We start from the raw sequence: 9,939 nt of genomic DNA on the forward strand, positions 1-9,939 counted from the left end.
AAATTTTTTTTTTTTGGTAAAAAATAAAGCTAAAAATTTAAAAACAGATGGAAATAAAAAAAAAATAAATCATAAAAAAGACATAATCGTTTGTCGAATATTATATTAGCATGTGAACTATAAAATTATGGGCAATCATAACCATAAAATTGAAAATTTTGAACACAGTCGTAGTTAATTAAAAAAAAAATCAAAACTTTTTCAAAAATTATCTCAAAATTTCGTCAAAATGGGTGAATGAGAATGTTCTCGAAATTGGAAAAAAACAAAAATTCTCCCAATCAAAATGTTGAGGCCGGGCTCGAAATTTTAAACCATTACCATAACCATTTAGCTATTTATTTTTCGTATTTTTAAAAACGGTAATCGTCTTCTCACAACTTTTTTTGTCCAGGATCTTTATCCTTCTTAAAAAAAGCATTTAAATTCTTAGAGTTTAATTGAATAACATATACATGGATTATTCTCTTTCTATGATGTCACATACATACAATGACTCATCTGAAAGTAAAAACAAATCTCTATGGAAAACATTCTTTGCTATGATGTCACATACATATATTGAATAACATATACATGGATTATTCTCTTGCTATGATGTCACATACATACATTGAATAACATATACATGGATTATTCTCTTGCTATGATGTCACATACATATATAAAGGACCAATGATTGTATGCTTTTGCAAAACATTCTTTTTCAGTTTTAGAAGAACAACATAAATTTAAAACCATAAAAAATGTCTGGTCTCTATGGAAAGTTAGAGGCTGATTTTGAAATCAAAGCCCCTGCTTCTAAATTTCATGAAATGTTCCATACAAAACCACACCATGTCTCCAATGCTTCTGGAGACAAAGTACAAGGTTGTGAGCTGCATGAGGGTGAATGGGGAAAAGTTGGTTCTGTTATCTATTGGAACTACTTTCATGGTTTGTATTTTCCATTTAACTTTTTTTTTTTTCCAATCCATCTTAATAAACACGTGCTAAATTACAAATTCGGTTCCTAAACTTTTATATTTGCATCTCAAAAAAGCCTCATACGTTAAAAAAGTCAAACGTGGAAGTTTAGAGACTTTGCTATTAGAAATATTTTGAATTTAAGGACTTATTTGATAAAAATTTGAAAGTTGTACTAAACTTGTAACTTATGAATGTATTGGTAAACTACAGAAGGAAAAGCTAAAGTAGCGAAGCAGGTAATTGAAGCTGTGGATGAGGAGAAGAATTTGATAGTTCTCAAAATGATTGAAGGAGACCTTATGAAGGATTATAAAAATTTCAAGTTTATAATGCAAGCTACTCCAAAGGGCAAAGGAAGTGTGGTTCATTGGACTTTGATTTATGAGAAGCTTCATGAAAACATTCCACATTCATATTCTATGTTAGAGTTTGTTGCTGCCATGTCCAAAGACATTGATGCATACCTCATGGGAGGCAATTAAGAACCTTCAAATCAAGATTTCTCCAATTCTCTAGAAGGGTCTTCCTGATTATCAAGTTTATTGAATCTTAATATATACTATGTGACAACTATATATGTTTGAATAAATGCTTGTACGGCATCTGTTCCCTTTGTGTGGTTATTCCAAGTAATAATCATGTTTCCTAAAGTATACTTCGAATATGAATCCATTATTAATAAAATTATGATTAGTAAATAAGAGTGTAATGTTTATTTTTTCGATCGATATATATGGTTGAGGAGAATTCAGGTTGTCAAAATTTTTCAATCAATATATGAAAAATCCTATGGGGTTGTTTGGGGCGCTGAGATGATATAGGATATTTGGAGTTCTGATGTCTGAGGAGTTCTGATATCTGTGTTTGGGTGTGTAAAGTTGTTATGTCTGAGTTCATATATCTGTGTTTAGGTGTGTAAAGTTCATATATCAGTCTATCTGATTTAGTTTTTGTACCTACTCTATAATAATTTGCATATATCAATACTATATATTTTTTGTAAATCTTATAATCTAATTATTGTATCTATCCTATTTGGAATAAAACATTCATTGCATTTTTTCTATTATTTCCAATCTCAAGATATGGTATACAGTTCAATATTATATTATTTATTCCAAACTTTTCATTAAAGAAAGGCAAATAGTTTTACAAAATAGTGTTAATCTAGACCGGATATGAAATTCCTTAAATTCATTCTACTGATAAAAAAAAATGACTTGATATGAAATTCATTAAATTCATCTCAAAAGATTTTACATAACTTGATTGGCTTATACATGACCTTACTTAGAAAAATTTGCATCCATCATTGGTAAATAAACTCAAATCCAATTAATTAATTGGTTGAGTCATTAATGAAGTGGTTGAATGGAAAGTGAAAATATGCAAGTGGAATAAAATCATCAAACAATTAGAACAGTCATTGATAAAATTAGCAAACAACCAGAATAGTAATTAATAAAGTTGGTGGACAGTTTAATAAATGAAGTAACAAATAATGCATAATATTGAAAGCGTGCAAAAAAAATTAATAAATAGGACTAACACAATTTAAGATTCACTGAGGCATTAGGATTAGAATAACACAGAACAATATTAAAAACGAAACAATAGGTTGCATGTTTGGAAATTTGAAATTAAACATGGATGGAAAATCAAAACAAGGCATGGAATTGAAAACAAAATTTGAAATTAAACATGGCTGGAAAATCAAATATGGTTGAAAAATCAAAACATGGCAGGATTAAAAAGGAAATTGAAAATTTGAAGAGAAAGACACATAACAAGACACAATATTAAAAACGAAACAAGAAACAGAACAGTATCATCAATAGGTTGCATGTTTAGAAAATTTAAACATGGTTGGTATTAGATATAAAACTGATTAGTTAGATATTAGTTATATGTTATTGATGTTTCTGTTATGCCTTTTTATGGTCTTTTTACGTTATGATATATAAATATATTTTCATCGAGGAATAAAAAGCATCGAGTTCAATTCTTCTATGATCGAGTATGAACAATATGATCGAGTATGATCGAGTATGATTGAGTATGTTCAAGTATGAAATAGAAGAAAAATGAAACGTGACATACGAAATGCAGAGGAAAATGAAACGTTGAGATACAAAACACATAAGGAAAATGGGTTCACAAACAATTCAAATCGGTTAGGATAATGGGTCCCCAAACACTGAGATGATATACCAACCTATGTTATATCATCTCATATTGGACCCCCAAACAACCCCTATAAGTTATTGTGTCAAAGGGTACATACTTTAATCTAGACATACTTCCAACAGATGTAGTGCATCTTATATTGATAAGCATTGAAAGAAAAAAAGTTTGGTTATATAGTTGTGTAACATGTGTTTAACTATCTTCATGTATTATAAGCTTTTGTCAATTTGTGTATTACTCTCAAACATAGCTTTTTGTGGATAAAGTATTGATTACTATTTCAGATGTCAATAGTTTAATTTTTTTATTGAATTTAATGTTAAATTATTTAGCATTAACAAATTTAATATTATATCAATTTGTTTATTAAATGATATAAAATATTAAATTTTCCTTTAGATCCATCAACTCAAATTTTTGGATCAATATGTGAGTTATTCTGGACGTGCCTACTCCCTCAGGCGCAAGCACGCACCTTTACTTGTGTGTTGATGCTTGAGGGCATTATGGCACCACAACACCTCCCTGATGATGTTGCTTTCTGCCTTTTGTGTTGCGACAGCTGCCTTCATTGGGGAGATTTTCTTCATTTTTTGCCCCCTTGAAGCTTGGATGCTGGTATGACTCCTAAATATTGCTCCAAAATTAACCTTGAAGGGCACATAAGATTCCAAAATGCATGATATGTTAGAGATCCTACAAATATAAACATTTAAGCTAATTAACTTTCGTAAACGTAGGAGATTAGAGGTATAAGGATAGCTCCTTTATGGAGTTATCACCAAAAAGAAGCCTCGCAATTGACACTGTCAAAAGCCTAATGAACTTGTCCTTGTGTTTGATGGTCATGATACGTGCAAGTGCAGACGTCAAATTAAAGTAAAGTTTAAAATTATTTCAGTCTGAGTATTGTCTTCTATGAAAATCGGGTGATCAATTCTTTTAGTTATTGTAGAAATCGTTCCAATTTTAGTTAAGGAGTGAAACGTGATGAATATATATTAATCTTAAGATAAGAAAATAAATCTAGTGATCAATCAGAAGAATTCAAACAAAGAGATTAATTAAGATATTCTAGGGTGTCGAATGATCTATTATCGATCACTACAAGAAAAATAGTTTTCAATGACAAGTAAAACGCGTTACTAAAAGCAAAAAAATGTCACTAAAAATATTAGCAACGTGTAGAGGGGCATCACTGTGAATGTCACAGTAGCCGCATAGTCAAAAGTTTTAGTGACATACTCACTGCACGCCGCTAAAATCTGATTTTTATTGATGCTAACATATTACTAAAAGTTTACTTTTAGCAACATATGTTTTGTCGCTAGTTGTATTATACAGTGACGTTCAAAATTCATCTCTAAAAGTTAAGTTTTAGCAACATATAAGATTGTTGCTAAAAGTGGATCAATGGTGATTGCAAGTATCTTTTGCAACATATATAAGTGTGGATTTGGGAGGAGAGGTGGGAAGATTGCATAGAGTTTATTTGAATTTGTTAATATTATTATGTTGGATTTAAAGTTGGTGTAGGGGTACATGTAGAGTTTTGTTAAAGAACTTGGAGATTAATTTCTCCCTGGCGAGCTTTTAATATTTTTCAACTTTTTCTTGTTGTCTTATAATGTAGCATTTGCCTTCCTGAGAAGAAATAAGCTTAAGATTTGATTAATTATGTAGATTATGGAAAATAAAGACCGTAGTTTTTGGATTGTGATACGATTGTGTGCTGCTTTTGTTGTCATTAGATAGAAGCCCCAACTTTCTTTGCGTATGATTTGAAAGGGGGATTTCTAAATGGATTGAGTTTAAAATCCAAAGGTTGTGAAGTAGGCCATTTTCATCGGCAATAAAACAATATGCTTATTTTGTTGTATCGATTTTTATTTATCATAGTTTCAATTAGTTTGTTCTATAGTGATTTTTATGCATGAACTAATTAATTATCTCTTCAAATCTTAACAATAAAAGAGACCAGTTTGAGATTGATATATGGCATATTATGTTTAAGTTTAAGTTGTTAATGTATAGTTATGTTTATGTTTAAGTCAAGTCTGAAGTTCTATATTGAGTTTGAGATCGATATATGGTATATTGAGTTTGAGAATAAAATGTGTAAATAAATGTTCGTTATTTCAATTTATCAATGTTCTTAAGTTGAGTTGGTTATTTCAATTTGTTAATGTTCTTAAGTTGCATTTTAAGTTTTATATTAATTTTGAGATTGGTATATAGTATATTGAGCATTGAAACTATTTAAATTTATATTTTATAGGTACCACGAGATTTATGTTGAATATGCATCTCGGGGCGAGGTAAGTTGGGTTCTAGATTTGTATTGTATAGGTACTTTGTGGTTTTATATTTTGTGGATATTATGTAATGTTGTTTCGGGGGTTAATAATTTGTGGATATTATATAATATATATGAATATTACTAGTGGTTATTTATTCTACGAAATTTATAATACTTAGACATGTTTTGTGAATATTATTTAATGTTTTATAGAACTAATTAATTTGATCATTTGTTAGATTATTTGAGATTTGTAAAATTCAAACATGTTTAATATTTGTAAAACAAAACATTTAGTATTTAATAAATAAGGTAAAATATATATTCGTGATGCCAAAAAATATGTAGCCGTCGGTAAATCTATGAATTTCTTAACTTTTTTCCTGACGCTAGAATAGGTGACTGTTGGTAGAAAATCTACTTTCGCGACCCTAAAATAAGGTACCGTTAGAAAAAGTGATCTTTCGTGATGGTAAAAACATCTATTTGGCGTCAGGAGAAGTCAACTTCTGCCGACGCTAAAAAGAATTGTCGACAAAAAGACCTTTTCCCGTTGGTTATGAACCTTTCCAAGCATCATGAGAAATACTTTATGTCTACGGTTTCGTTTAGCATCGAAAAAAAACTTTCATCCTTGTTTCGTCGCAAAATCTTTGTTTCCCAATGACAAGGTTTTTTTCATCGGCAGAAGCTTTTTCCGATGAGGCTATCCTGACGATCATGCTAATGGTTTTTGGACGTTTTCTTTTTTGTCGGAAAAAACCAAATTTCTTGTAGTGAATATATAAGGGTGAAGACTGCTAGCCAAAAAAAACCTACAAAATTGACAAAAGATATGTTATTAGTTAAAAGTATATGATCTTTTTTTTTTTAAAGGTATTGTAATTAAAGTGTGGGGTGGGAGAACCTCAAACCTCGAAGTCGATAGTACAAGCACTATGCTAGTTGAGCTACGCTCTTGTTGGCAAAAGTATAAGATCTTGTTTTTTCCTCAACGGTTTATCCTTTGCCAACAAGAGCGTAGCTCAATTGGCATAGAGTTCATATTATCAACCTCGTGTTTGAGGTTCAATTCTCCCACCCACACTTTAAAATTACAATATCTTTCATATATATATATATAGATGATCTTAATAATGAAACAACCAAATAAATGTTTGAATTAATTACAATTATATGATTTTCAGTTTCGAACCCATTCAACAAATAATATCCAAATGGATTTTTTTTTCTCAAATTCAGCAAAAGAAAAAAAATGGAAAAAATTAAGAAAAAGGGTTGATGCACGCCTTTCAAAAGAAATGTATATAGAAGAAATATATGAGAAGAATTGTAATGGGGGTAGCAAAAAGGAATGTGTTATTGAAATTTTAGTAGTTGTCACTTGATCCGCAATTAAAGAATATAAAAAAAAATGTAAAAAGAATCAATATATATATATATAATTTATTAACGGTATGTTAACTACGTTTATGGACAGAGAGATAATATTATTAAAGAGTTTATATAATGCACTACTTTAAATCCTAGAGTCATAATCATAAATAACTACAAATAAATAAATATGTTAAATACGATTTCATGGCAACTAAGCCATGCTAACAATACTAGATGTTTAACCTTACGAATATAGCAATAAAAGGTAGATTCGTGCTTCTTAATATTTTCAATGTTATTCTTTTCTTTTTGTTAATACTGACAACTTTCCTATTTTTATTTTTTTTTTTCACGAGCACCATTTTTTGCCTCTAAATACTTCATTAAATCTCATCTTATCTTACATCCATCACATCTCATTTTCAACCTTTCAATTTCTTTATTCTTTCAATCATCATCCATTTTTTTTTCCTCTCTCTCGATCATCATTAGGTTCATATTTTGCAATTTTATCCTCATTCATTTATTCATTTTTTTTTTCAAATTCTATTTACATATCATATATCAACACTTTTGAAACATATCACTACATATCAAACAATTTAAAAAAAAAAAATCAATAATATATCACATATCAATATATATACAATTAAATATCAAATAACTTTCAAGTATATCAATAGTATATAAGTACAAATCAAACAAGAATATTAAACATTCCAAATGTATCAACAATATATTAGATACAAGACATAAGTGTATCAAACATCAATCCATAAATATTTGAAGTAATACATGAGTCTATTAGCAGATCTAATAATAATCAACATTAAATAAGTAATTAAGTTTGAAGTAAACCATGTGTATTTCATTTTATAAACATGATTTCAAGTATATTACTAGTATGTTAGATACAAAGCATGTGTGTATTAGAGACCAATTTGTAGATACTTGAAGTAAGACAAAAATATATCAGTAATATATCTAACATCAATCAACATTTAATCACTAACTTATTTTGAAGTAAGAAATATATGTTTCATTTTATAAGCATGATATTCCAAATATATGGATAGTATATCACATATAAGTCATAGGTGTATCAAATATCAATCAATAAATACTTGAGGTAAGATATTAGTGTATCAATAGTATATCTAACAACAATCAACATTCAAGTTAATGGACTGTGATGATTTTTTATTTTTTACCATTTCTACAAACATAAAAAGACAAAGACACCTGCCTAATTTGTATAGCCCATTTTGCTATACAATACAATAAGCCATATTAAGTATATTATTAATGTATCAGTAGTATATCATTAACATAATTATCTAACTAGTTAGTAGAAAAGTTGTGAGTACATCAACAATACATATTAAAATTTCAAGTACATCGACTAATTAACAAACAACAGTTAATAAGTATGTTAAAATGTACATCGTCATGCTATAGAGCATCAATCAACAAGGATATTAAAAATTCCAGGTTTATCAGCAAACTATTCAAACATCACTCAACTATCATGCATATTAAAATTTATCTGGGTTGAATGCTGGAATGTTTTTGTGGTTTCACTTAAGAATATTTCTGAAAATTTTCAATTTCTGTTGGGGTTTTCCTTTCCTAGATCTGCAAGCCCCCCCATATATATGGGAGTAAACTTGAGAAATATGCAATCTTTGCTGGGACATAACTTACATTTTTTATGAAAAAAAGAACTGATCATCTTCCTAAATACGCCCCCAATTTTCGCCATTCCTTATAATTTTTCATCAATAATTTGTCATAAATATTAACCAAATCTATATCCAATTCATTAGGCCAAAGGACCATTCAAACGACCATTCAAACGTCGGTCAACAAAAGCCACATAGAAACTCTATAAATAGTTGAGTGCTTCTCCATTTTGGTGTTCTAGAACTAAAGTTTCAGAGAAAACTTGGGGAGTTTGGGGTGACAGTATAAGTTGTTGTGAGGTTGAGTTATGAACTCAATTGAGGACCAATTTTATGTTGCCGACCTTTTATACTCATGTCTACTATCAGTGCACTCGATCACCATCACCATTGATGTCCTTATTGTCAATTCCAGCCACCAACTCCGACGGCCAACTCCAACCACCATCGATTGCCAACCACTACAAAAATAATAGATATGATAGCTAAAGAAAAAGACTATAAAAGGCCTTTTATAGCCTTTTTCGAAAGTCCTGATAGTCCATATTATTAAAAGTCTAGGACATTTTATAACGTTTTTGTACAGCTATATTGGATGTTATAATAAAGTATGAAGGTATAGCTTATTTACTTTACTATAAAAACATTTAATAGTGTCTTTTATTAAAACTGTAGCATGTTTATATAGCTAAAATAATATGCTATCTTTAACTTATAATAGCATTTTTCTAATGGTATAATATAGTATTTATAGCTTTAATCTTATGTAGTAAGGTTATTTAGTCTTTTCTAATAGCTATAATTACTATAATAATCTTTTGATAGCATTTCTTTTTCAATATATAAATTTATTTATAGTTTTGCTCATGACTATAAAATACCATGACTTTTATAACACATTAATACCATGACTTTCATTCATAATTGAAATTTTATATATCTATTAACATTACAGAAAAAGAAAAGAAAACAATGTAATCATTTCCTAGAATAAAGTACACAAATGATACAAAATAAAGTAATGTATCTTTCATGTTTATTTTTACAAGTCAATAAAATATTTTGCAAGCATTCTTTATTCACTTGTAATTCCTATGATTTTTGATGTCTCAATGGACATTTCTTTTGAATGGTTATTTGTACCTTTTGATGGACATTAATTAAACAAAAAAACATAGACACATTAAATAGACGACATTAAAAAAAATCTATTGAATTAATAGTACAAGCCATTTAGAAATCCACTCACCAAATCAAAATAACAAATTACATAGTTGAACATCTTAGACTTATAAACCTAACACATCTTTTTGAACACCTAAAACTCCAAAAAAAGTGTAATTCAACGGATTAGGTCCACTTTTATTTTTATTTTTTGTTTTTTTAATCAAAGTGCCACTATATAATTATTAGGAGTTTCTAACT

General features: G+C 28.9%; 1 protein-coding gene across 1 annotated transcript; it reads left to right on the plus strand.

Moving 5' to 3' along the window:
• The first annotated feature begins 705 nt into the window (after positions 1-705).
• LOC120081943 (MLP-like protein 31) lies at positions 706-1,689 on the plus strand. Its single transcript, XM_039037131.1, has 2 exons — positions 706-936; positions 1,180-1,689. Exons 1-2 carry the CDS (start codon positions 747-749, stop codon positions 1,449-1,451), a joined length of 462 nt encoding a protein of 153 aa, XP_038893059.1. The 5' UTR covers positions 706-746; the 3' UTR covers positions 1,452-1,689.
• The last annotated feature ends 8,250 nt before the right edge of the window (positions 1,690-9,939 follow it).

The sequence above is a fragment of the Benincasa hispida genome, chromosome 7 (assembly GCF_009727055.1).
Source record: "Benincasa hispida cultivar B227 chromosome 7, ASM972705v1, whole genome shotgun sequence".
NCBI classification, from domain to species: Eukaryota; Viridiplantae; Streptophyta; class Magnoliopsida; order Cucurbitales; family Cucurbitaceae; genus Benincasa; species Benincasa hispida.

Excerpts from the sequence above, each read along its gene's own strand:
- LOC120081943 (XM_039037131.1), top strand. The coding sequence starts at position 747 with ATGTCTGGTCTCTATGGAAAGTTAGAGGCTGATTTTGAAATCAAAGCC. Across the intron at positions 937-1,179 it reads CTATTGGAACTACTTTCATG|AAGGAAAAGCTAAAGTAGCG; the intron begins GTTTGTATTTTC and ends GGTAAACTACAG.